Genomic DNA, 27194 nt, shown 5'->3' on the forward strand with positions numbered 1-27194 from the left:
ATATAAGAGTGGAGTGAATTCTGAGTAAATGAGAGATGACTAATTAGCACCATAAGCTTTGTATTTCATTAATATCAGTAAACCACATTCTGAACAGTAACAATTCAGCAGCCTTTAAATATCTCACCAAGTAGCAGTCAAGTGGTGTTAATGTATCATAGCAGCGTCTCACATGTTAAAGGCAATCCTGCAATTCCCAAGTAAGGGAAACAACTTTGAAGCCAGATAAAGGTCAGAACAGAAATGCTCAAAAGCTACCCAGAAAAGCCTTTGCAAACAAAAGCCAGGAAAGAGAGAGGAGCCAGAGGTTGTTACACATTAAGTATTTGGATGTCAGGGCAGGCTGTGAAGTGCTGTCAGTTTCAGAAGAAGGAAACCTATTGTTGAATTAATGCTTGGGATGAACCCTCCAGAGCTCCTGAAAGAGGTGGCTTTAAGTTATGGGTAAGGAGTGGTTTAGCAGGGACTTCCTAGCAAAGATTCCAGCTGGCACGTTAATAAGCACATGGGTTTCATGCTGCTGCCCAGAGGAAGACGCCAGCAGCTGTACTGGCAGCACACCATATCCAGTGCCTGCTCTGAACAGAGCTGAACAGATTCCTCATATGAAAACGGGGTCTGCTTGGAGGCACTGGGCTTCCAGAAGCTGCTGACAGCACTGTCATGTGAAACTGGTATTTGAATCAAGGGCTGTGGAGCCATCAGCTGGAGCCCTGCAGAAGCCCTGGTGCTGCAAGCATTGCATCTGAACCAAAAAGCCAGTCCATTTGCTTTGAAGGCACCAGTGACCTCGAGACATGCTTGCTGTGTGTGTGCTCCCACTCCAAAATTAGGGCTGTCGCAGCACATTCATCCATCTCTGTGTCTCCTCAGTAGCGCCTGTGGTAGCTCATTCAAAGCCTGCTCAGTAGCCAGAAGTGCCAAGGGGAACGGAACACTGCTGTTTGACCAGCTGTGGGTTTTGCTGCCTGCCTGCACAGCCTCCCTGAGGAGCCCAGGTTGGGCTGAGCAGCAGGACAGTAATCACAGTGACACTCTGGGATGCATATTTGGTGCAAACACTCCCAGGAATGTCACCCAGCATAGGCCTGGGAAATAGAAGCGAATCCCGCATCGCTGCCCTGGCTGTTGTTTTTAGCACTGTTTAGTCTCCATCGTGCAGCTGAGACTGGATTCCTCTGTGGAGAAGAGAGCAGAGTTTCTCTGGGGTCTGAGGTTATGGCTCTCAAAACGGCTCCTGTGTCCTGGTCACAGACCAGCAGCAAGGCACGTGAACCTGGGTCAGGAGCCTCCCTCACTCACCCAGGGAGACGAGGCATCCCAGGAGCAAAACTCTGGGTATTTCTGCATGGCACAGAGCAGTGGTGCCTGACAGCCACCAGAGAGCTGTAAAGCAGTGGGAGATCAGCACCCTGCTAAAACCACAAGTGTTTAAAACCACCAATTCCCTCCACTTCCTGGGGTCAGGGAGGGCTTTCCTGTGAGTAAGGTGAGGGGAATACAGGGCAGCTGGGTAGTCCTCCTGATAGCATAAAATAGATGTGGGCACTTTCTCAGCAAGCATGCAGCAGACACTGCTGTCAGGGAGCAGCTGAGGAGTTTGGCAAGTCTATTTGAAACCAAAGAAAAGGTCAGACTCTAGGATGTGTGCACAGGTCACATGCAAATGTGATGCCCAGTCAGAAACGGTGCAAGGGAGGAAAATTTTCCCTCCACGTATTCTAACATTTGGGAAATGAGTGCTGGTTGATCACTCTTTCAGGTTTTTAAAAAGCATCTGAGCAAAGTATGTTCACTGGCATTTAGAGTGTCTTACAGAAGCTGGCTATTCCTAAGCAACACACAAGAATCATTTGCACAACCCACAGTGCCATGTCCTAACCTCAGAATCTGCAGGCACAGTTGTGATAAGACAGATGAGTGACCAAAAATTTCTGTGAGCAAAGGAGACGTGAGTTCAATCAGCTGCCAGATTGGAGCCACCTCTGAATCCCATCTGATCTATTGTGAAAAAAGCAAATCTGGCAGATCTGAGCCCCAGCAGCAGTTCCCAGTGCAGGAACTATCTGCTCCCTCGAGGAACAGCCAGGGACACTGAGAAACAACAAATAATCAAAACAACAACCACACACAATTTTCCAATGTCTGATACAATCTTTTTTTTTTTAATGGGTTATCCAGCCAATCCACATGACTATAACTTCTTAAATATTTTATTATATCTGTTCTCCAAATTTTATTTTCTCTACTGAAGGTGAGATTTGACCAAAATAAAATAAAGCTGGCTGTGAAAAGCAGCCCATACTTGACAGTAACATGGACATTGCTGCACACCCCAAAGATACCAACAATGGGTTCCTCATGTGCAACAGAAACTATCCAGCTGTTGTCATAAATGGTAACATTTTTCTCTCTCCTTTGAGGTTTATTACCTAGTTGCTGCTTTAATTTCTTGTGTGAAAATGTGCTAAATTAACACTTTAAGTATCATCCCCTTCCTACTGTTTGATATTTCACTGACAACTGCTACAAAAGGTTTTCACTTCAACTTGAACATACATTAAAGTGTCATAAAAGCAATCTAAGAGATTTAGAGAGCTTGGCCATGTACCATCAAATAAACACAGAACTAAAATGGATTCACTTTTGTATTTAGATGCAACAATGACTATTAATGCTTATTAGCAAAGGCTTGATACTTTATTTCAATAATTAACAGAATTTAAAATAAAATTCAGTTTGCTACAGAACTCTGGTGAAAATCATTTTAGGTAAACATCATCAAAATGTCCATTTAATTGACTGCAGAAGATTAAGTGGGGCTGGAAATCTGTAAAGGAATTTTCACAGGGCTTGTTGGTGTGGAAAGTTTCAGGAGCCCTGATCCACAGCTGGACTGACCATTCCTGGCCTGGAGAGCAGCCACAAAACGCTGTCAACACGGGCTCTGTGCTCCAGATCTGCAGCAGGAGCCACAAGGCCGGGCAAGAAAAGCCCTGGGGCACTGGGGCAGCCCGACTGCAGGATCAGGAGCCCTCGGCTGCCATGGGGTGAAGGGTGGCCCTGCAGCACCTGTCCAGAACCAGCAGAAGGCAGCCCAAAGATGCTCTCCTTGAAAGCACAACCACCAGTCCAGGCACTGCCTCTACACTTCTCACCAGCCTTTCCGCCCAGGCACACAGACCTCAGACAGAACCTCTGACAAAGGCACAGCAGGGACATAAATCAGTGTGACCTGACAGCCTAAGGAAAAGCTCCGAAGTCGTGAGTGTGACCGGGGATGCAGCCAATCTTCTCACCAGCCAGCAGCAGGGCAGAGCCCAGCCTTGCTCCAGCCAGCAGGACCTCCCCCAATGAACTGTGCCTGGACAGTACCAGATTAACAAGTGCTGCACAGCACCCTGAACACTGAACTCTGGTCACACACGGTCTCTTGTTACACATTCATTCAGCAGTTCCTCTTGTCTAAGCCACCCCCTTAACCCCTCACTCTGGTATTTTCTTCTCTGAGATGCCAACATAGCAATACCCTTCATGCCTTCAGCCACCCAAGGATTTAAATCCAGAAACATCACTGCCAAAGCAAGAGTGGTGTCACCAGGGTAGACTTGGGTGGGCATGGCTCTCTGAAATAAGACCTCGCATCTTCACAGCTGCCACTTCCTATCTTCACCTCCCCAAGAGCTCAAAAAGCAGAGTGATTATTCTGTGGGGTTAAAAGCCAGACCTTGGAGGGAAACTGTGAAAAAAAACAACTCACACACTAATACAATCATAGATTATTTTATTCAGAGGTTTGAACTAAATAGCTGTTTCTTTGCTGGCAAAGACTTCTTGCCCCTTCCAGACTGTCTGGTATCAGATGGGGACTTGCTGGGGTAGCAATTCTGAGAAAACCAGAACGAGCAACACAACCGAATGCTCTCAGCAGTGATGGCAAAGCAGTCTGAATTTTGTTTTCAACATTTTCCAAATAATCAGGAACCCCATTTCCTCACTTCACTGTTGCACTTCTCACCTGGGAAGGAAGAAAAGCTGGGCACTACCTGCACTCACAGAGGCAGCAGCTGCTGTCCTGCCAGCTGCTCAATGTCCTTTTTAGACAATCTGTATTTCAGCTCCACCACTAGAAAATGGTGCAAGTCAACACTACGGGGTATGTGCAAGGCAACCTGCCCTGCTCCTCCTCATCATCCCTGTCCACAGCTCCTAGATACTTGCCAGCAGATCCCCATTTTGCATCATTTTAAGTAAACATTTAATTCACACAGCTGGGCACCCCACAGAGAATTCCATGAGTGCACACTGGGCCCAAATTGGATGTTTTGGTCATAGAGAGTTAACAGCATAATGGAGACAAATGCCATCCCCTTTGGAGTCCTGATGAGCTGAAACCTCCTACTGAAAAACCTACACTGGTGCAATGGGCTGAGACATTTTGCCCTCCAGCAGTCCGATGCTCCAGTTCCAGGCTCTAACGTGAGTTTGGATCTCTAGGCTGGGGTTTTGCCACAAAACAGAAATAAGCCACAGAGAAGCAAAGCACCTTCTACCACTGCAGCTGCAGCCCAGAGACCTCTGGTGTTCACCCAACAGTGTTCACACATGCCCACAGGAGCTGGCAGCACCTGGGCGGGCAGGATCCAGCAAGGTCCCCGTCTGCTGAAGCCAAAGAGCATGAGAGATGGGAACCATGACACTGGGAGTTATATTGCAGGGTTTTATTAGTTGTTCTTCTGCAGAATCAAAATATTTAGCAAATTAGAGATTCCTCAAGACTGCTGATATTTCATGTATTTAGAACTTGATCAATGTACAATGTAACACTTTGAACTATCAAAAACAACCCCAAACCTGATTTGTAGTACTAGATATTATTATGTAATTCTATAGCAGTGTGAAAAATGGAACTAATGCAGTGAGTATACTTGTTTTAAAGAAAGTGCTTGAAAGAAATCTCCTGCATCACACTGTGTATTATTTAAATCAAAAAGATTAACTGACTTTCTAGCAGGGCATTGTCTTAAATATCCTACAAGCCTGGGGGATTTAAAATACTGAGCCCCAGCTCTCTGCCTTCAGGTTCAAGAACCAACACAAGTTGCAGGTCTGGGTCGAGTTCACAGCTTACCTGCTTCAAGGGAACCTACCACTCAGCACTGGACACTCGTGTCTGGCAAAAGTGTTGGATGCATGGGTAAAAAACAAAAACCAAGAGGACAAAAAAAACCAAGGTTCTCTCTTTATGCATAGTGACAGTTTCTGAACCAGTGTTTTACTAAGTTACAGACTAACTTTCAACCAAAAAATAAAATTCCATTGCACTAAAGGTCAAATTTAACCAGGTAATCTGGACTGTGACACAGTCAAGTAATTCAGTACAAGCAGACAAGACACCATGAAAGCAGCTTCAAAGAACCAAAGCATCCTAGTTTCAGAACCAACTTAATATTCTTCTGTCCAACTCCAGTGCAACAATGAGGGGGGAACCACTCCATCTCTACCTATGTACAATTCCAGTCGAGGCTGGGCAGTCTCAACTTTCCGTGGCCAAGCTGGAAAAAGGAAACTTAGGAAAGGACACTTTAAAATTTAATTTAAGAATGAAAGCTGGCCCTCAGTGGAAAGAGAAATGCTGGAGTGATGCACGCAGGCAGGCTTGCTCAGACACTCTCCCTTGTATGCAAAAAGCTGGACTCCTTCAGCTGAGAGCAAGTCACACTGGATGTGAAAGTGGCGGGGCTGCTCCTGCTCCGTTGCACGCCAAGAATCCAGGAATGTGTCTTCAGCTGGCTCCTGCACGGGCCATTAGATCTTCCAAAGCATTGTGTTGGTCGTTGTTGTGTAATAATAAGACCTCCTTAATGTCTTTGAGTTCAAAGCCCATTTCTTTAAATTGACTCATTAACTGGAGAAGTTCTGTGATCTGAAAGACAGACAGCCTGTTATTTGCAAGAGAAAAGCAGATGGCTCAGTCCTTTGTGGAGGTTTAGCACAGACCTGTCTTCAGCACCTGAGCATGCCATGATTGTGGACTCCTCCTCCACAAGCACAGCCCATTCCAGCTTTATTGGGATAAAGCCTGCTCACACCAGAGCCACCAGAGCTCTGGGCACAGCAGCCTACAGGGACCTTCAGTCCCCTGTTTGCCATCCTTCACTTCCAAAACCCTCTTCAACCAGGGCGCCACAGCTCAGTCTGCCATGGTGTGTCTCTGTCTCTCTTAGAAGTTAATTTATCAACCTGGCCCAGGATGGGATCCCAAAAATGCTGATTAATGGCACCCAGCTGCCCAATCCAGCAGCTTCTGTTGCACCTGATTTTTTTTAAAGTTACTTGGACTTCAGGAACAGTGCAGTAGCCCTTGCTATCAACTGGCTTCTCAGATCTAGGGCAAACTTGGAGGATTAGCACAAACCCCACTGTGTACATACAATATTTCCAACATCAACCCTGAATTCTCCCTGAGCTTTGAAAAATAAAACAGCAAGAAGTGAGTCAGCTGATCACTTTTATGAACCCTCTGCCATTTACAGTGCATCTGAGCCACTACATGAGAAGGAAAAATCCCAAACAAGCAAGCAGGTTGAAATGGACAATCAGGAGACCAGCAATTTCCAATTCTGGGGCTGAGCCAATAGCAAATGGGTTTCTCAAACTCAGTTACTTTCCATCCTTGCACTGCTATTGCTCTGTTTATAAGATTATCACTCATCCAAAGAGGCAGGAAGGCATGTATCTATTTTTGAGGGAGTTGGGTTGCACCTCTAAAGACTTCATGTAATAACTTGTCACACAATAGGATGGCAGACTTTAAAAGATCCTCCTGTCCTCTGCCCTTGCTACTTGCTCCTGCTGTACCTGTGGTGCTGGTAAAGCAGCCAGACAGTGAACCAGACCCCAACACCAACACATGCATTTTCTAGCTTCTTCCAGAGCAAGCCCTAACCCAATTTGCTGAGCAGCTGAACTTGCACAAGGGAGAAAATTCATGGCCAAGGCAGGCTGGCAAGGTTTGAAAGACAATTTGCTGCTGCTGAAGTTAACTGTATCTGTACCAAACACCTGGCCCACAAGATAACTCTGGGTATTCAAAACAATTCAACCACAATAAGCAGGGTCTTAAAAAAAATCCTGTCCCCATAAAAATGGATGCAAATGAGACTAATGGAATGGGACAGAGAAATTCTAATGCTTTAACATTTTTTAGCTTTATCAACACAAAGATGTCCTTTGGCAGTCAGTTTTGGAAACAAGGCAGCATTACCATGAAAGCCATTACATCAGCCAGAGGAATTGCTGCTGGAATTCCCTGCCACAGCGTATTTTTCTATTCCTGCACACATTGCACCCTCACCTTCTCCTCTGAACACTGGTGCATTTCCAAAGCTGCTTCAACAAGAAGTGGATCAAAGCCCTTCTCACAAAGCTGTCCATGTGCAAACAGGTAATCCAAAACCTGTGGGGAATGAAGAAAAACTGTGTTTGCAGAGAGGCACTTGCAACAGGCAGCTGAAAGTCAGCTTGGTACACACAGAGGGGTTAGCACGATTCTACCCAGCACTTCACCAAGAACAGAGACACAGTCCTTCCTAGCAGAGTTGAGACTCTCCTTATAAAAGCGCTTGTGCAGAGAAAGCAGACAAACCCTTCTGTCCTGCTGAGTTCTCTGACCATCCCCTCAGTTCTAGTCAAAGCAGCCTCAGAAGTCTATCTTTAGCCCTCTGATGGCAAAGTAGAAGTTTCATTGTGCTTTTTATACAAGTTTTAAAAATGAATCTGTAGGTCCAGCAGTCAGGACATGTCTACTTTTAGCTTCCTCTCAGACAGCCACAAGAGCTGATGCAATCTGAGAGCAGTCAGCCTTTGAAGATCAGCTCAGCATATCAGCAAGTGAGCTGCAAATCCCAGCTCACGCACACAGAAACTGCTGCCAAATTTCTTATCCATCATCAGCTTTAAGGGGAAGGGTCAGGTAGGCAATGCTAGGTATGTGAAAGAACAGTGCTTGCAAGTAGAGCAGGATTTAAAATCGCCCTCCTAAGGGACCTTTTTTTCCACTTGATAGCTCAGTTCACTCCAGCGCACAGCTTAAGCCACTCTCCATGTGTAGGGAGAGAGCCAGCAGATCAGTCCCACAAGCAGGAGTCCCTGGGACATGCTCTGTGCAGCATACAGCCTGCTGAGGGCCAGCACAGGAGGTTGGGCCATCCTCTCCCACTTTGAAGTGCTTGTTTGAAGCAGATCCAAGAGCCACGCTTTGCCCAGCAGCACTTTGTGCCCAGTGACCTGGTTTGAGCAGGCACTGGAGGCAGCGCTCGAGCAGGAAGGAGTGGCACCAGGGCACACAAGTCGGTCAGCGGGGCCTTGCCTGTCAGAGCTGCCTTAGGCCTGCAGGGGCCAACCTCTCCACAAGGAGAGATGCCAGCATTGTAAACCCTCATGCTCAGAACAAGGGAGGTTGACTGCATTTCTGTCACATGGCTCTTAACACAGCACAGAGCCATGCTAAGCTTCCTTTGGATGTGTTTGTGGCTCTTGGGGAGACCCAGAATCTCTCCCCCCAGTTTCACACAGAGCAAAGGGCCCATCCCAAACTCAGCATGGCTCCAACCCAGCACCACAGCTGTGGCTGACTCTAGCACTCTCACCAGAAATAAGCACAAGCTTTAGATTGCAACCCCCTGTTCGAGTAACAGTATTTCCCCTGCCCACTCTGCAGACCCAAGACAGCCTCCCAGGAGAACCAGCATCCAATCAAGCATTTCTCTGCACTGCACGAGCTCTTACCTGATCTATGTTCTGTCCCTTCTTCTTCATGGCTTTCAGGACGTTCTCAGGCGAGTAGCCCATGTTGACCACAGTCTCCACACAGTGCCTCTCACTGGGGGAGAGGCTCTGCTGCAGCTCGGCCGCGAGACCGCCCGGCCACTTCGTGCAGCTGCTGCTATTGGGCACTTTAGACACAGCAAAGTTTTGGTGTGTTACCTAAGGGGGAAAACCCAGAGGCTGAGGTGATGGTCATCTCCTGTATCCCCACATCCTGTTTCTGCCTAGTGCTGGAACCAGAATACCCCATGTAATTAATTCAAAAGGTTTTCTAGAGTGCCCTTGGGAAGTTACACACTGTGAGGATGAAACCAAGTAGCCTGATTCCCACCATACTCTTTTAACCTTCAAAGCAACAATCGACAACCCAGATTCTCCACAATGAACCCTCTCCTACTGGTGTGACCAAAGCCTTTGAACACCCAAGCTCTGCAACAGTGAAGGCTGGGATACAGCCAAACCCTGCACCTCAAAGGAAGCACAGATTGCTTCCTTCACCTCAGGTTTACTCATGACTTATGGTTTTCTGTACTCAAAGGAACACCACTTACCAAGATTACCATAAACATGATCCAATGCAAGCAAGCCCACAGGTGTATTTGGAAACTTACCATAGGGTTTTCTGTTTCCTGGTAGTCTGGGTGTACCTGCTGGACAACACACAAATAAAACAAGTATAAACATCATGTACTGGTCAGCAGAATTTGCCACAGCTGGGCAAGGAAGATTTTATAGAAGATTCTACCACAGGATGGGAGACCTTAGGGTCTGATCAGGCTTCCACATACAAGATGCTGGCATTACCCATTGCCTGCAACTATAGAATCATCCTCATCATACTGATCATTCCTCCTCTCAGCACTCTACAAATGGATTATACTCCAAGAAGGATGTGTGTACCCCCACAATAATTACAAAACTGTTTATTCTGTCACTGTAACAGCTGCTTGTTCACACAGCCCCAGTTCAGCTCCTCACCAAGTCTGCACTGCCTGAATAACAGTGATAATTTTGAAGTCATTGCCTAAAACTTTCTCTGGACTTTTTGACTATGTGAAGGGGTCAGAGAAAAATACACCTCTTTTCTATTTCCAAAGCACAGAACTCCACACACCACACAGGAACTATGTGTGACACTGGCTCAAAAGAACATGTGAGATTTCTGCCCAGCACTTGTCCCACTCCCAGCACACCAGCAGGGCTGGGTCATGTTCCCTGCTGCTCACCTGCTCTGCTTCTGCAGAACCACCCCACCACTTTGTACAACCTTGCCCAAGTTAACAGCAGTGCAAAGCCAGGCCTTGGCCCCACCAAAGCTGCACGTTTCAGTTCAATACATTCAGAACTCCTGCGTTTTAAACAGAATTCAAACAGACTGCAAGAAATCACTGTGGACCAAGAACTGCAGTTTTTAGCATTTCTTAATACTTATTATGCCAGCACAGATTGCTTGAAAGGTTGTCCACATCCTTCAGAAAGGCCTTCTTAGTGCCCAAACTGAACAACAAAAAACCCTCTGCAGAAGACCAATTCTGAAAAGATCCACTAGGATTTTGACAATTTCCATTTATTGATTCCCAAAGACCCCAAACCATCACCAAGGAGGTTTTGTTCTGCATTCCCAAACATCTTCCAGGGTAAGGATTTCTCTTCTAGAAAACCAACCCTGAGACATCATATTCATTCTAATGCACTAGGCTATCCAAGAACCTATTCTCATGGTGTGTTCTTCAGACACATCCTCTCTCCAGAGACTTTTTCAAGGGCAAAAAGCACTGGAATATAGGATACATTGAAATTGGGAAAATAGCCCTGAGGTCAGCCAGTGGGTTATCAACGGAAGGATGATGCTTTGTTATTGACACGGAATCCATGAAAACCAAAACTGTTTCTGATACCAGAGATTCAACAGTCTGGGAAAGCCAACTCCTCCTACACAATCTACTTAAGTTTAATTTCAATCTCCTGTCTTCATTAGTCATTTCTACCTCTGCTAAAGCTGCAAAAATCAACATGCTGAGATTCAAGAAAAAGTGAAAGTGAGGAGAGGGGACCACCACAGAACCTATGCAGTCTCAGAGAAACTATAGATTTATTTCCACCCAAAGATTCCTAGATCTAATTCAGTGGTAAAGCAAAAACCCCCACGGTAACTGCAAATTCAAAGTTACAATTTCTAACCTTGTGAGGGAAAAAAAAAATCACTATGGAATACATTTGGATATGAGCCTTCTGCTCCCAGCCACAGAGATGACTGTGATTTTCTTCTAGTGTTTTCATACTCTGGGGATTTTTGTTACATGTAATTAAATTCTTTTGTTGCATTTACTTAAATTTCTTGCATATCAGCCATCATTTTTCAGTGGAATTATACTATGGAAACATAAAACAAGTATAATCTGAAGTCCTGGAACTTAAACACAAAGAACTAAATTCTGTCACCATAATTATTTCTTGGTTCACTACTTCCAAAGCATAAATAGTTTCAAATTAATGAATTGATCTTATTACTTGTCCTAATAAGTCTATTTTCTTTTCCTATTTTGCATCTTCTCTTACAACACTGTCAAGAATACACATTCCCTTTTGGTCTTGAAAAAAATTTAATTCAGAGAGATTTTAATTTTTTGAGTGTAAATTCAGGCATCTTAATGCCAATCTACCCAGCTGTAAGTGATCTTTCATCCCCAGAGATGCCATGTGCTCCATAACTGAGGCATACAGGCCCCTCTCACACCTGAGACCTCCAGCAGTCAGCAGGTGCTCAGCACATTGCTGCTGCTCCTGCCACAATTAACAGCATTGAATTTGTTCCAGTCATCAACAATCAGCTGCTCTGCTCTGTCAGATACACTATTTCCCAGAATATTGTACTTCACAATTATGAGTGCATTTATCTAACCCTGAAAAGAGCTGTGAGGACAAAAGGGAGAAGCAGCATCACTTGTTTCACAGCACATGGTGTCACATAAAAACCTACAGCACGACACTAAAACCACAGAATCACTGAAACACTGCCTCTATTGGACAGAGAAAAAACCCAGATTATTATTTTAGAACAAGCAAGAGGATTTGACTACACAGCTTTCACTAGGCTTCATGAGTACTGGGGTCTGGATCTGCGGTTCTTCGTAAAGAAACCCCACAAACTTAATCTAATCTCTGTTCTTAGTCACAAAGACAAAACAACACCTGATGTGAAATTACTTTCCTCAAAGTAATTTTAGAACTTGCAACAAGATTGACTCTTCATTTCGTCAATTGCGCATCTCAGAGCTGCATGGTGAGCAACTGTAACATTAAAAATACAAGATGATCTTCACGCTGGTTTTGGTCTCTACCGAGCAATGACTCTACCCTCCTTCACAAGAAAGGGTGAATACAAGGTTTCACATCACTATCTTTTTTTCCTCTTAAAGATTACGTTTTTAAAGGATGCCAGGAAGAAAACTGAAGCTAAACAAAAATAGGCTTACTTCACTGCAGGTCAACTGCAAGCACTTTTTTCTTCCCTGAATGATGCAGCACATCTGGGTGTTTTAACCTATTACTACTTCTATTCCTTGAGAAGCCTGCATTTCCCATTGTTTCCAGCAAATAAGCAAACTAAGGAAGAAAACCAGAAGAGATTTGACTCAAAGCCTAACAGCACTTCAGAATCTGATACACCTCATCTGGATAGGATAGAATGCAGGACTGTAAACAGAAGATGCCTTATATGCTTAGCTCAAAAGTATGCAATTATCAACAACAAATGAGAGCTGAATAGCTAAAAAAACAATCACTGGATTTGGTCTAAAAATGTCAAATTTGGGGCAAAATGCAGGGCAATAATCTGAGGTTTAGAACTACTGCCACAGAGACCTGTTGGACTGATCAATTTACCACGTACATTAAGAGGATCTACAATTCACTCCTAGCAAATGAAATTATAACCAAAGCAACAGGGCAATTTAGAGGCAAAAGCTGCCTCTGCACCTCCACCTCTCACACCAGCTCCACACCATGTTTACCGTAGTTGATGTGCTTTGAGATGATTCTTCTTCTGTACAAACAGTCGAAACAGCCAGGGAAGACAGCCTGGATGAGGAGGATAATGTCTCCCTGCCACTGTCCTCATTTAGAGCGGAAAGACCAAGCATGTGGTGTCCATTCAGTTCACTGGCTTTGCTCTGAGCACAGGTCTGCAAAGAGCTAAGCAAAGTGCCGTTGCGGAGACAGGTAGTGCTGTGGAAAGTGCTCGTGAGCTTTGATGATTTCTGATCCCCCTCATCGGAGTCAAGCTTAGGGAATGACAGGGATTTGATATTGCTCACTGAAGTGATGGGGGAAAGGGACACTTTGGAAGACAAGGACATCTTTTCACAGTTTCCCAACTGTGGTAAAGTGATAAAGCCATTGGGTTTGTGAACGGGTTTGAAGTCCAACGTAGCCTTTTCTATGGATGCCAGAACTTCCTCATCTTGCAACATAGACTCAGATCCTCCTTTAGGCAAGGTATTATCTAACAGCTGGGCAACAATCGGCCCAGTAGTACCAACATGAATTTCAAGGATATTTTTTAATTCCTCCTTATCATCGATAGTTTTTAATTCCAGTTTGTCAAATGGGTCTTCTTCACATTCAAAATCAGCTGGGTTGAAATCTGCCTTTGGACGAGGTGGACTGAGGACCTTTTGCTTCACAGAGCTGGTGTTGGCTGGAGTAGGAGTCAGAATATTATTGTGTTGCAGGCTAGCGAGGATGGGGTTAATAGGAGGAGGCATGGCTTCAGGGCAAGGTCCCTCTGAGAACCCCATCTTGGTGCTGTCCTCTGGAGCTGCTTTTGAGTTTGCTAGAGCTTCTTCTGCCTTGCGTTCAGCTTCTCTCTGGGCAGCCTGAATGTTTTTGATGTCTTCAGCCCACTCAATAGTTTTCTTTTCCAGTGAGAAGTCATACTGAATGGACATGGAGGGGAAAGGGGAGAAGGGGAAGTAAAAAAATAAAACAAGAGAAGTTATAAGGATCATAGCTGCTATTTCTAACAGTAATATAAATTAATGCAAAGAGAATAAGAGCTACATGAATTACTAGGAACAGCAACATTTTTAAACAGCCTGCAGATTAACAAAGCTGGCAGACAGCAGAAGTACTTAATTTTGCCACTAACAGTAAAATTTGGCTGCAACCTGGATTAGAGAACTGTATTTTGCCTCCTTCCTACATTTAGCTTTGCTTTAGAACTACTCATCATCCCAAGATCAGTTTCACAGCCCTCTCACCTTCCCCCAGGACAAGGGAGGTAGCAAGGGGAAATCTAACGAGTTATTAGATGAACAATCACACTCTGATGTAGCACCACTGAACTATCCCCAGTCCGCAAGTTCTACAAGTCATTCAGCAGAGTATTTGTACATCCAAAGGCCAATACAGTACGACTCAGTTTCCCCTAAAAGATTTCTAAGTGACTTGATATTAGAGTGTTACACCCGTTGGTTTAAGGCAGTATTTTCATTGCCACTTGTGTAGTGCCTCACCAGCCAAAGGGGATACAGTGACTACTCCAATGACAACACAGGCAGCAGCAGAGTTTGCTGTAGTTACTGATGTGACAGGATCTCAAAAGCTCTTCCCATTTAACATCAGGTCCTTTAAGGCCAGATCAGCACAGGGAGGCATCTACTCACTACCAGTGTACTGACCACAGAGTGGCTTAGCTGTAAAGGGCATAATTCTGAGGAGCCTAACTCCATCTTAAAATATCCACATATTTTTTTAATACTAAAAATATGAGTGGGAATGTGCATTTTTTTTTTAAACAGTGCTCATTACAGCTATAACAAGAGTCAAATTCCACTGTGAGATGCACAGTCCACACTGTGCAGGGTGACCAGGCACACTATGCTGTATGAGCTCCAGCTTGGCAGAAAAATGGAGACACAGCACAATCAAGCCAGCAACAGGACATCAGTATCTGCTTTGGCTCTCCCACACCAGCTTAACTGGGTGGAAATATGGGTACTAGGAAAATCAGGTAATTGTTTAATGTTATGAGGGAAAAGCCATGAAGTAGGATAACAAGGCAATATGTAGGGCAGGGAGAGAACAAAAACAGCAAGAAAAAAGCAGAACCACCTATGGCAATATGTCACAGACAAAGTAAAAACAAGCATCAATTTGGACTGGTCAAGGAAAATCAAGGATCCAAATGAGAAAGCATAATTCAATTAGACCTCCTGTACCACAACCTGCATTTGGAGATTAGATTTCCAACAGCTGCACTAAAGGAATTGATTTTATGCTACTAGCAATTTATTTAAGCAGAATACTAGCAGAAACATGCTCCTCAAGACAGGGAAGCCATCCATGTACCCAGCTGTAATCTGTTTGCCCCACAGCTAGGAAAGAACTCTCACTCAGAACTACCCAGGAAATAAAAACAGAAAATTATGTCATTGCCTGGGTGTATCAGTTCTTAGGATTTATCCTATTAAAAACTATATTCATATTTTGTCAAGGTAACATTCAGCACTAACTATAAGCACACAAAACTACTGTGCTTCTTTGAAACAGACTAAAACAAATGCTTAAAAATAAATGCCTAATGGTTTTAAGGCAATAAAAATTAGAAGCTTTCTGCATGACCCATCATATTTTACTTTTCTATATAGCCCAACAGATCTTCTAGAAATACAAGACTGTGTGCAAACTGTGACAACTTGGAATGTACAGCACAGCACCACAAGTTGGGGTGAGGGGAGAGAGCAGGAAGGCAAAATATCACTTACCTGGGCTTCTCTGACAAGTTGAGAAGAATCAGACAGACAGAAACCAATGGGTAATCCAACCTTTGCTGGGGTTTTGAACTTGTCTCCTATCTTAAATGGGACATCATCAAGGTAACTGAAAGGCCCTGAAATCAGAAGTAGGAATTGTATTAAGAAAAAAAACCCACAACTCACGAATGCAGTTCAGGCTCACATTGCTGTGTTTGGGAGCTATTTTATCTCCACTGCAGCATCTACACCAGATATGATATATATAGATATATGTATGATATATGTACGATATATGTAGATATGATATACAACACAAATGGAGTTTGAAGCTGTTTGGACCTCAGTGTCTCTTAGTTTAGGGAGTTTGGTCAGAGTTTGTTTAATTCCTAAATTCTAGCCCATAACTGTTAAGAAAAAAAAAATTAAAAATAAAGGCAAACCCCTTCACAACCACAATCCACCATATTTTGACATCAATGCAACCAGTATCTTAGTTTCCTTTGTGACAACACTATTCCTACACAACTGGATGCTGAAGCTCTCCTGAACACTGTATTCTATCTCTATAAAAAGTTGTGCCAATTTTTTTGTCATATTCAAAGCAGATTTTAAAATTACTCAGCTTTAGAACAACTAAGACAAACTACAATTCAGGTTTTGACATACAAATAGTAAGTAGCATTTGGACAGAAAGCGGTCACAAGTGCAAAGCAATGAAGCAAAGTCATTCCACTTTGAACAAAACACAGTGAAATACTAAGGCTATTAACACAGCAACTTTAATTTTTGAAACAAAGCAATCTAACTTTATCAAGCCCTACATCTGTTGTTTTTTTCTAGGATGACATTTCTCCAGCAAATTCACAAGGAAAAAGCACTTAGAGCTCAACCACCTCCAAACAGCCAGAGGATTAGTGTGCTTTCCTTGAGCAACTGTGAAGTAGTATGAGAAAGCGCAAAATATAAACAACTTTTCCATTAACTGAAAGTGGTCTCTGGGGTCACTCATCCAAGCTTTTAGAATCACAGGCAAGGTTTCTGACATGTGTAACAACTTGAGGAGTGACTCTAGGCCTCACTTGTAGCTTCTCCCTGAGTGACACAGATACAGAAAGACATTAGTGACAACATCTAAGATGGTGTTCAGTGACCAAGCCCTCCTCACTCAGTGAACTGTGACTTGCTGCTTTTATCTGACCCATTTTCATACTCATATGGCAGTATAAGTACTGTTTGTGTTCCCTCGCTGTTGATTCATCTACAAGGCAGCCACAGACTCCCGGAGGCTGAGCAGCTTTCATAAACAAGAACATCCTGTCAATTTGCAGTTAAAGGCTTATATGCTGTCATTATGTGAGCTCTCATACTATGCACACGCTGGGTGGTCACAGAGTCCTGGTAGGACACTTTGAAATTATCAGGATGAAAGACCTACATCCCTCCTGCACCTCCAGGATGAACAAAAATGCTCCAGGTAGAACATGACAGTGTTTTCAGTGATCCTTACTGGGAATCACATATCCAAGCATTGCACAGCACGGCATCCAGACAGCACTTCACTTGGCCAACACTACCACTCTTTGCAACACAGCATCCAAGTTGTGCTTGAGCTGCCAACTTGAGAGCCTGATATGCAAAGCATTTGCTTATACAGAAATAACTGTGGCAGCCTCTGCAGCCAGAGTGGTAAATCATGGCCAGGTCACAGACAATCGGATCTGCCAACTGCTGCTACCACGACCTGTTAGTCCCACTGGCACAAGTCCTGCTCTACACCAGATGATCCAAGTGCAGCAAGATTACTTCTCCACATGGAGAAGCTCAAATTGTTCAGCATGCAAATCCTTGTCTTATTAGATCTACTGACAATATGTAGTGGTCTACACTGAAGCACCTACCAGCCACAGAGGGTACAAGCACAAACTTTGCTGTTTACATACCAGCAATCCTGTTTTGCACAGCAAATAAAAAATACTAAGCCCACCTAGCTAGCAATATTAAGCTGCCAGCTTAACTCCAGAAGCTTGACTAAGGAATAAAAACTTCCTACTTTCTTCCCCAGTATACTGATATTTTTAATAACAACCCTTGCTAACAACCTCATCCTGAATATAAGTATGAGAAAAAGCCCATAAGCGCATATTAAAACACCTCAAATGGTTTAGGACATTCAATGGCAAAAAGTCTGAGGCAAAATACCTCAGACTTAAAATTCAGCCCAATCAGAACAGCACTAGCTTGGTGAAGCTAAACTCTTATCCAGAAAGCCAAGAATCCTTTTCTTTCTGTAAGCAGATCAAGTGCACACACTGAGGAGTAGGGGGTGCAAATTGTTTTCAATTCCACATTCTAGAGCAGTGAGAAAAACCTACATAAAAAAGGTATTATGAAAGACATTGTTACAACAGTCACAGGTTTAAGTGAAACAAGTCTTCACCAAACTGTTATTTAGTAAGTCTGTTAGCCAGTTCATCCTTGTATCAGTTAAAAACATACTGAGTAATTTCTGAGAATAGGCCTGGCAAAAGTGTACTTGTCAGCCTGACCTCTGTACTACACTCCTGGCACAACAAACTACTGTAAGAGTAGGATTTCTCTCCACTTCAGTGTAACTCATAGAAGTGTCCAGTTTGGCACCAAAGTGGAAACACTTCAGAAAAAAACAAACAACCAAAACAGGCATGAATGAGGAACAGTTTTGAAACCATGTGGAAGGAACTTAGTTGCTATGGTCACACAAATCACTTACTTAATTGATGGAAATAAGAGTTTAAAAGCTTTGAAATTGTATAGCGACAGCAAAAATACAACTGAAATATTGAAGCATCACACTTGGCATAATCCACGTAGGAAAAGGGATTCCTTTCCCTCCACTCATACCTTGTGTTCCCATCTTCATCTCCGTTTGAACATGGTCCTGAACAACCTGCTTTAGGTGACCCTGCCAGGGGTTTGGACATGACAATCTGCAGATGTCCCTGCCAGCCTCAAACATTCTGATTCAGTGACAGCCCTCTAACCTCTAATAAGCTGTTCAACAATAATCACAAGAGCTACATCAACTATATTGACTGATTTCATCAGCCTGCCAGAGACACCGAGCTGAAGGCAGCCATGGGGATGGATGCTCTACAGTAAACCAGAACTCATTTAGTGAGATAACAACCCCAGAGTAGACTGAAACAACTGCCCTGCTGATCTCTTAAGACATAATTAAGACAAGGAAGTTGGTCCACTGCTCCTCAGAAACAGTACTGCAACAGTGTGATTAGGAACAGAGGGCACACAAAGGAGCACACAAGTTAACCACGCAGCTCATAGCACCATTAGTTTGGACCTTGTTATTTTCAAGCCAGCAGCACGTTCCACCACACCATACTTTTCTGGGAAATATTTAAGACATGTTGAATTCTGGCCCTGAGCAGCCTTTATTAGTGTGGTTAGGTGAGGAGAAAAATAAAAACAGACATAAAAGACAAGCAGATCAGAGCGTTCATAGAAACTGTTTTCAGACACAGGAGCAACTGCTGAATAGCTGTCAAGTACCAAATGAAAAAGTCAGGTGTCTTGCAGCAAAGTCACTGGGCCACAGCAAAGAAGGAGACCATCCAAAAATGAAGTTTTGATATACTATTTCTATTTATCCTTAACCCAGTAATTAAGTGAGACATTTCTTATTTTGTACTATTCTTACTTCAACTTTACACTTGAAAGACTAAATAAAAGGCTCCAGGAAAAACTGAATTCCCCAGGACTCCTTTATTGCAAAAATTATCCAGAAAGATCAAGGCTGAATTTCTAAAAGCATTAGTTTTGATAGCCTGAAAAGTTACTGATTTGAGGAATCCACATTACATACAACAAACTGAACTTTAATGTTCCACAGCAACATTAATTACATTGAAATTACACGCCATTTTCTTAAAAATAAGGACATTACAGGCAAATAACTTTCATTATACCAATCACCTGCATGACTGTATGCATCTCATATGCAGAAGACAGAAAAATAGAGTCTTTTCTTCATCAGCCTTCTGAATCAAGTTTGTCCAATTTAGGAGAGAAATTCATGGCTGAGCAAAAATGAAGCATAATTCAATGTTGTATTAAAAGCTTCACTTTCAATTCAGCTTCTCATGTGACTTCCACAGGAAGATGCTACAGATCTAGTGCCCACTTGATCAAACACCAGAGCAGTTCAGCTTTAATTTTGAAGGGGAATTTGTTAGGGAAGAAGAACATGTTATTCTACCATGAAGGAACAGGGAACAGCCAGAGACTGATTTTCAGTTTAATCAGAGAACAAGCAAACACAGCATCAGCAATGCTGTGCATGAAGGAAGCCAAGGCACTTCGTTCCTAACAAAAAACTACTCAGAGGCTGAACAGATTAGTCTCTATGGACTGTCTAGGCTGGGACATTAGTCAGCAGCAATAGCAGGATTCATCCTACTGAAAAGACAAGGATGCTAAATCTCACTTACCATGAGAGTCGGATCCCAACTTCTTAGAAGCCATCTAGAACCTGAAAAACATTTTAAAACAGCTTGAACAATTTTGTATATGTAGCACAGAGTGCATTTATGCAGTTCCAGAGTCTTATCTCTAGGTTATGGAATACATTGCAGACACCTGATGTGCCTGCTCCTAAGACAGATAAGCAAACATTTTTTAGCCTTGAAACTAATTGAGTAGAGAAATAACTTTGAGACCAAGGTCTGCCAATTGAAACAGCAAAATAAAGCCCCAACCAAAAAACCAAAACAGCCAAGAGCCAAGACACAACCAGGGTGAACAGGAAGACGGAGTTACAGATCACAGCACACAGAGGCCACTCTGTCCCAGCCTCATGAAGTGCACCCTGCCTCCCTTGGCATTAAGAATAGCTCTTCCTACTGGAAATACCAGGCTGATCCTCTTCAGTTTAATCCCTGCTGCTCTAAAAAAGGGATACTACTGCACTGGGTATGCAGCCAGTTAGCCAGCATGGCACTCATCTAGATACACCAGGAAATGCATAAAACAGGTGTAAAATAAACAGTACCAAGAGAAAGACACCTTGGACACACACAAGAAACCAATGAGAACAGGCTCCATCCACTACCTACAACAGTTAGCAACAACTTTAAAAATGTGGATGTGAATCATTCATGGCCAAGATGTTAAACACAGAAGTGGCTAGCCAACTTTTAACAGAGTAGGCCTGGCTCAGGAAAAGAGTTGATCAAGATAGAATTAGCTGTCAGCTAAAACTCTGCTCCAGGATGCTTATGGTATACTCAATAACATGGGGTTTTTTGCTAGATTAGAAGTACATCACAAAGTACTACAGCATAATTTCTAGAGTAACTCAATTTATTTTTAAGTGCTCCTTGTAACATGACAAGGACTCAGAGTTGCCCTTTGTCTCTGAAGTTCTCCATCTCAAACTGAAATGCCAATAGCTGTTCTTCAAAACCATGGAGACCTCTGGTACATCCCCAAAGGCAGCAGAGCACAACAACATGGGACAGATCTAACATTCATGCCCATCATTCCTCTTGTCAAGGACTCTTTTGAACACTGTTCCCATGGCAGATTCCAACTGCCAACATTACACATTAAAGGAAGGTGAGGATTACACAGGTTAGCTATTGCTGTTGCTGACAGGACTGGGGACAAGAAGAGCCAGTTGCAAGTACTCTAGGAAAACCCCTTTTGCAGTGCAAAGATCCCTTTCAACATTATATTGAAATCAACAAATGAACCAGCCCTGGCTAATGGGAAACCTACACAAAGCTAAAGCCAAAGCTGTACGAAGATCACCCACGTGGAACCAGACTTTGTGAAACACAGTGGGCAGATGCTGGGCCATGGGGAAGTGAGTCATGCTGGGCAAGTCCAGGTGCATGCTGCACATAAAAACTGTGTCATCCTGCTTAATGTTTGTCAGGTGCTTTTAGGAACTCAACAACCTCTCTCAGCAGTGCTATTACGTCTGAAACTATTCCACTAAGCCAGAAACTGGTTCTGGCACCTTGTTCTCAGAAACAAACAAAACATTAAGGCTTCCAAGACAGAAAGAAAAGAAGGTGAAACAGTGCCAAGCCTGCCATCCAAGGAAGGATGTCAAGGGCAAAGCCACCAGACTACCCAGAAAAGCTGCAGGTCAACCACTGAGGCTGAACAAGCCTTACCGGTCCCCGTGCCCAGACTGCAGACAACAGCACAAAAACCAGCTGCACTTTCAGACCCAGATTTCACTGCCAGACAAGCTGTTGTGTTGGTAGTTCCTCTGTGTGAGAGTAGCAATTAGGCATTGTTTTTAGTGAAAAAGCCAGGTGATATGTAAAGTCATATAGCCTTCACATCCTCACCGGTTCCCTGTTTGTCACTGGAGACTGTGTGCAAGCACTGCCTGCTCCCCACTTAACTTGGGACAAAACCTCCACACACTTCTTTTGATTTTTCAAAGTTGTTTTTTTTTCTCATTACTATCTCAGACTAAAAAGGAACTCCTTTTTTAGAGGATTCCAAAAACTTCTGATTAGAGAAAGTAACTTTCTCACTTTGCCAGGTTCAGTTAATAAGGGTGTTTGCTCAAAGCAGCACCATTTACTACAGGTTACTGCTCCAGGGACACAACTGGCAATGCGTATAAATGCCAACAACCCAAAACTGCACATCCAGATTCCAAGGAGTTTTGCAGTAGCCTATCACTCTGAAGCTGCATAAAGTTTCAGTGTCACCCCACATAAGATATATGTATCTTGCTTTTGCTGATGTTGTAGTAAAATCCTAACGCTGACCTAGTGTCTCGATTACCTTCAAGATGCAGTGGAAAAATTATTCCTCTGCCATATGCAACACCTTAATTAACCACAGAACTAGCTAAGGCACATCAGCAGCAAGCTAGTCATGAAATTGATCATTTCAAGAGCCAGTCACTTTAGATTCACATAGCATTTGAGTTTATATCACACAGGTCTTGCTGATGCACTGTGAGTGTGCACGTATTAAGACAACATTACTTCAGAAGGAAATTGTCAGCAAACAAAACTGTTAAGCACTACACACAGTAACACAAGAACAGGTTGCCAGGCACATTTCATCACCCCCTTCCCAAAGGAGTTTTAATTAAAATAGTGTCCTATGACTGATCAGATTTGACAGGCTAGTGAGGGACCACTGTTACAAGCATACTGCTGTTGCTCTGTTGTCCAAGCTGGGAAAACAGTATCTGCATCCACTTAGGCAGTTACTCATTTGTTACTATGATTTTGGGCATTATCTTAACATTAATTACACTGTGCAGTAAAGATTTGCTTACTTTTGCTACCACTCATTTTGAAATTTAATTTGAAATTTGGACTGCTTCCAAAGCTTTACTCTGATCAGATGATGGACAAGTGCAACTCTACCACAGTTTCCTTTGGTCTCCAGACTCCAGAACAGAATGCTGAAGGACACTGCCACAACAGCACATGGTGGCACAGATTTGGCCTGGTACCTTACTGCACACTGTAAACTGACAGAGGACAGAAAAAATTTTTACACCACCTTTCCTGCTCTAGAGGAACCGGTTAGTTGCATAGAACTACAGGGTGCTCATACAGCCACTTACAAGCTCTCTTTTATAAATGTAGACCTGTTGGAGAGTTTTTGTGCAGATGTGGCCTGAGGGAAAAAATCCATGATCATATGCAGCTGTAAGCAGTAAGTTCTCAGCCTTCTGATTACAAGAAAAACAAAAACACTGCGTCCTTGATCAAATGATGAGAAAAACATGGTGAAAAACTTGGAGTCCTTGAATGTAGTCAACAGCAGAATATAAAAAACAAGTATTAGTCTCAACAAGAAAACCACAGGTATTAGCAACAAAGGAGGGGTTGGCATGTAATCTGTAACTAATGATGAGCTCAGTTTTTGCAATATGTATGAGCTTAATTAACACTACTATAAAAGTATGTAAACTGGATCAATAAATTTGAGACAAAGATCATCAATAGGATGTGCTCGTCTCCCTTCACTTTCCTCATAGACCTCCCTCATTCTTGGGTCTGTACAACTCTCCATGGAGAGGATCAGGGCTGCAAGAACCTAAAAGTTACAAGGAACTCCAGCAACCTGATGTGAACTCTTTCCTGCCCATCTGTATAATTTTTCACTTAGTAACACTGAGGCAGCAGGTCAGGATTCACAAAACCAGCCAGTCAGAGTAACATAGCATAGCAAGGGCCGAGGATGAGGCCAGAGGACCTCAGAGTGATCATGACAGAAGGGGAGGGGGGACAGGGAAACAACCACAACAACAAACAACAACACAAAGATGCAGAAACAGGAGTGGCAAGGCAAAACTGATGGCAGCGACAACTGGCACAGAGAGGTGATGAGCTGGAATGGCCTGAAGAGACAGAGGTGACCAAGGCAATTCACTGGGCATGTCATCACTTAAACTTGAATGGCATTTAGTTGTGCTGCCAGATGAGGAGAACACAGAAAAATATGACTTGCTGCAAGAGGCAATGCCAAAGGGAGAGACTTATCAACAGAAGAGAACAAAAAAATTATTACAAAGCGCAACTCATGAAGAGCTTCTGGGAAGTAGGGGTGGTTTTTTTGCTATTATTTACATGTTTCTTCATTCCTTTTCCTGAAGGAGTTCTGACTAGACAAGTTGGAAGCATCCTACCACTAATAATAGCTGTAACTGCTTTACTCATGATAACTTAAACCAATTTAACTATTTGGCAATAAGAACTGGACTCTTGCTGCTATATTCCTGAGTATAGGGGGTGCAAACATGTCTACATTCTAGACATTCCATGTGCATTCTCTGAAGTAATTTCCACCTAAAATTCAATAAATGAAAAATTAATAACTTATGGGTGATAGAGAACTTGAAAATGCTTCAAGTTATCAACCATAATCAAATCAGCACATCTTTGATTTTCAGAGAAAGAGACCTGATCTCACAATGTCCATTTCACCTGCTAATACATATTGGGTAGTCTATGCACTACTAAGGATGCACCATTTAGTCTGAAAACTACAAACACAAAAGACTGAAAAAGTAAACAAAAAAAAAAAATTCCTGCCTATGTTATTTTATGAACTACTGATTTTAAAGTAAAGAAAAAAGCAAAAGTCACTTTGTTTCAAGAGATTGATTTCTAATAGATCATAGGTGTTCAAAATGTAGACATTGTTTTCAGTTTTCACTGCACCTACTTGTTTCAGTGCAAGCAAAGGGCTATAACCAACATTAGGTTTCTGTATATATAGCGTCAAACAGCAAAACCAGAAGAAAACAGTGCATGTTGCTAAGACAAAAAAAAAGTTCTCATCAAAGCTTCCTGTCTATGCAAGTGTTCAACCACTGCTACACAGCTCAGATCTCTTATGACTTCTCTCAGCGAAAAGCTGATAAGTTCACTTCAGTACAAAACAGATTTATGCTTTTACTGCAGTGTCCAAAGAGACGGCATCACCCCAAAACATGCAGCAACTGCTTCTGCTTTGTACCTCTAAGAGTTCTGCAAACAAGAGCACATGGGGGTACTCCTTTGCAAAAACGGACAATTATGTTAAACCACTGGTAACAGCTCTCTGGATAGAGCTGTAAAACTAGATGTGATGTACTGCAACATGCCCAAAACACACCTCCCCAGCTCTTCTACCAAAAAAAATAACCCAAATCAAGCAAAACAACAATAAAAAACAAACGAAAAACTAAAGCCAAAAAAACCCCAAGACCCCCAAACTAAAAACCCATAAAAAGAGAAAGAAAAATCATCTCTTTCACTAGTCTTAACAGAAAAGTAACTTCTAACTTGATCTACAGTAATTACTCTTAAGGGCTACCACAGCAGATGTGGTAGCACTTAATCCAGGAGATCAAGTAAATTCAATTTCTTGGTCAATTTTAAGATGGACATAAACAAACCCAAACCGTCCTTGAAGACAACACTCACAGTTGCTATCCAACTTTCAAGGGACACCAGTGAAAACAAATCTAATGATATCTTTATCTTATGGGATACAAATACAAGTGACCATCATCCCACATTTAACCATTCAGAGTAGGGCTCACACAGACAAAAGGGGGCTTGAGGGAGGAAGTGTGAGGTGTCCCTGCTGCATACACATCCCGTGGATCAACAGTCGAAGCAGCTGTGATGAGAGACCTAAATCTGAGGAGCAGCCTACATCAAACTAATGCAGTTTGTTATTAACTAGTGCAATGACTGAGGGGCAGAGGGACAGGAACAAAGAAAATGGCACTTTTAAAGCATTTTTCATTTTTCAAATACATGAGTAGGAAGGAAAGGGAGAAAAGACCCTGACAAACAGGACTGTGCAGATCACAGTACTGGATTACAAGACAACACTAGTGATGGTCACAACATCCATTATGGAGTTTTTCATGGGGATGTTCGATTGCATCTTCCTAGCAGTGATAAACATCAGGAGACATTGATTCTTCAAACTGTGCCACTGCTTAACGTGACATAGTGGGTAATCAGCCTTTTGCTACAGGACCTCTCTGCTGGGAGCTCCCACACACTCTCAGAGAGGCATGGCATCTCTCTGTCATTCCGTATGGATTCATGGCACTGACATCAGACTCCTGCAGTTCCAGTTACCTCATATCATGTCCCACTTTGTTCATTAAAGACACTGTACTTGTTACAAGCACATACTGGTTGGCTGGTAAAGAATTTAAGGTTCAAAACTGGTAACAGACAGCTCCATTCCTGTAAGATCCTGACTCTGTGTTTAAAACATAAGGTAATTTGCCATACACTTCACCCAGAAACCAGGGACAACCCTACAATGGCTGTGCAAATGAAGCACACTAATATACCAATTTTTTAGTCACTTTGTGACTTATCAGCCATACAGGTTCCCCACACAGTTAAAGTTTATACACCACACAAACCTCTAGAAATACAAGTTTCACAGGCAATAGCACAAGGAAACAGAAAAGTAATTACAGGCAGCCTCGAGGTCAAAGCAGATCAAGGTAAGCTTTTCCTTTAGCCAGACACTGACATGCCAAACAACAGCATGGAAAATGCACCTATTATAAATGCACCTATCATTTTTAACTGTGGCAGCAAATGGGTAACCTTTTTAAAAAGGACTCCTTCCAGAAAACTCAATCCTGTCACAAGAGAAAACCATCTGTAACAAACATCTAAGGCTGGACTGATTTACAGACTCCAGAAAAGTGGGCAGTAGTGCAGGTTCTGTTCATCCAAGAACAGATGTGGACTTCAAAATGCAGTTTAGTGATTTTTACCTAAATTATTTAAAGACCACATAAACAAAACAGCTGAGAGAAAAGATATGTCTTCTTTTTTTTTTTTTGCTTCAAGGCCAGCTTCACTAATCTACAAACTACAAGATCAGTGAGAAAAAGAATGGTAAACTAGAAATAGAGGATTAACTTCCCCTCCTTGAGGCACAAAAGAAGCAGGACAGAAATTCAAGAGATAAAAATATAAATATAAATGTACTATGCAATTCCTACATTCTAGGAAAAAAATGAAAAAGATGACCCAGGACTCAAACCAGCAATGAGGGCTGCAACAATCTCAATGCAGTAATGAAACAAGCCCCAAA

The 27194-nt window shown here is 42.8% G+C and overlaps 1 protein-coding gene across 1 annotated transcript in view; it reads right to left on the reverse strand.

The window, feature by feature from the left end:
• Positions 1–3793: 3793 nt before the first annotated feature.
• UBAP1 (ubiquitin associated protein 1) overlaps positions 3794–27194 on the reverse strand; it is a 34031-nt gene continuing 10630 nt past the window's right edge. The window contains exons 2-8 of the mRNA XM_054283490.1: positions 20072–20112; positions 15597–15721; positions 12843–13766; positions 9441–9479; positions 8791–8988; positions 7358–7459; positions 3794–5926 (exon numbers count right to left, since the gene is read on the reverse strand). Of these exons, the coding sequence (XP_054139465.1) occupies positions 5786–5926; positions 7358–7459; positions 8791–8988; positions 9441–9479; positions 12843–13766; positions 15597–15721; positions 20072–20105 (1563 nt within the window). The 5' untranslated portion in view covers positions 20106–20112 and the 3' untranslated portion in view covers positions 3794–5785. The remainder of the gene's footprint in view (positions 5927–7357; positions 7460–8790; positions 8989–9440; positions 9480–12842; positions 13767–15596; positions 15722–20071; positions 20113–27194) is intronic.

Source organism: Melozone crissalis, unplaced genomic scaffold, assembly GCF_028551555.1.
Source record: "Melozone crissalis strain CALT ecotype California unplaced genomic scaffold, PUWL_Pcris_2 ptg000036l_1, whole genome shotgun sequence".
Classification (NCBI taxonomy): Eukaryota; Metazoa; Chordata; class Aves; order Passeriformes; family Passerellidae; genus Melozone; species Melozone crissalis.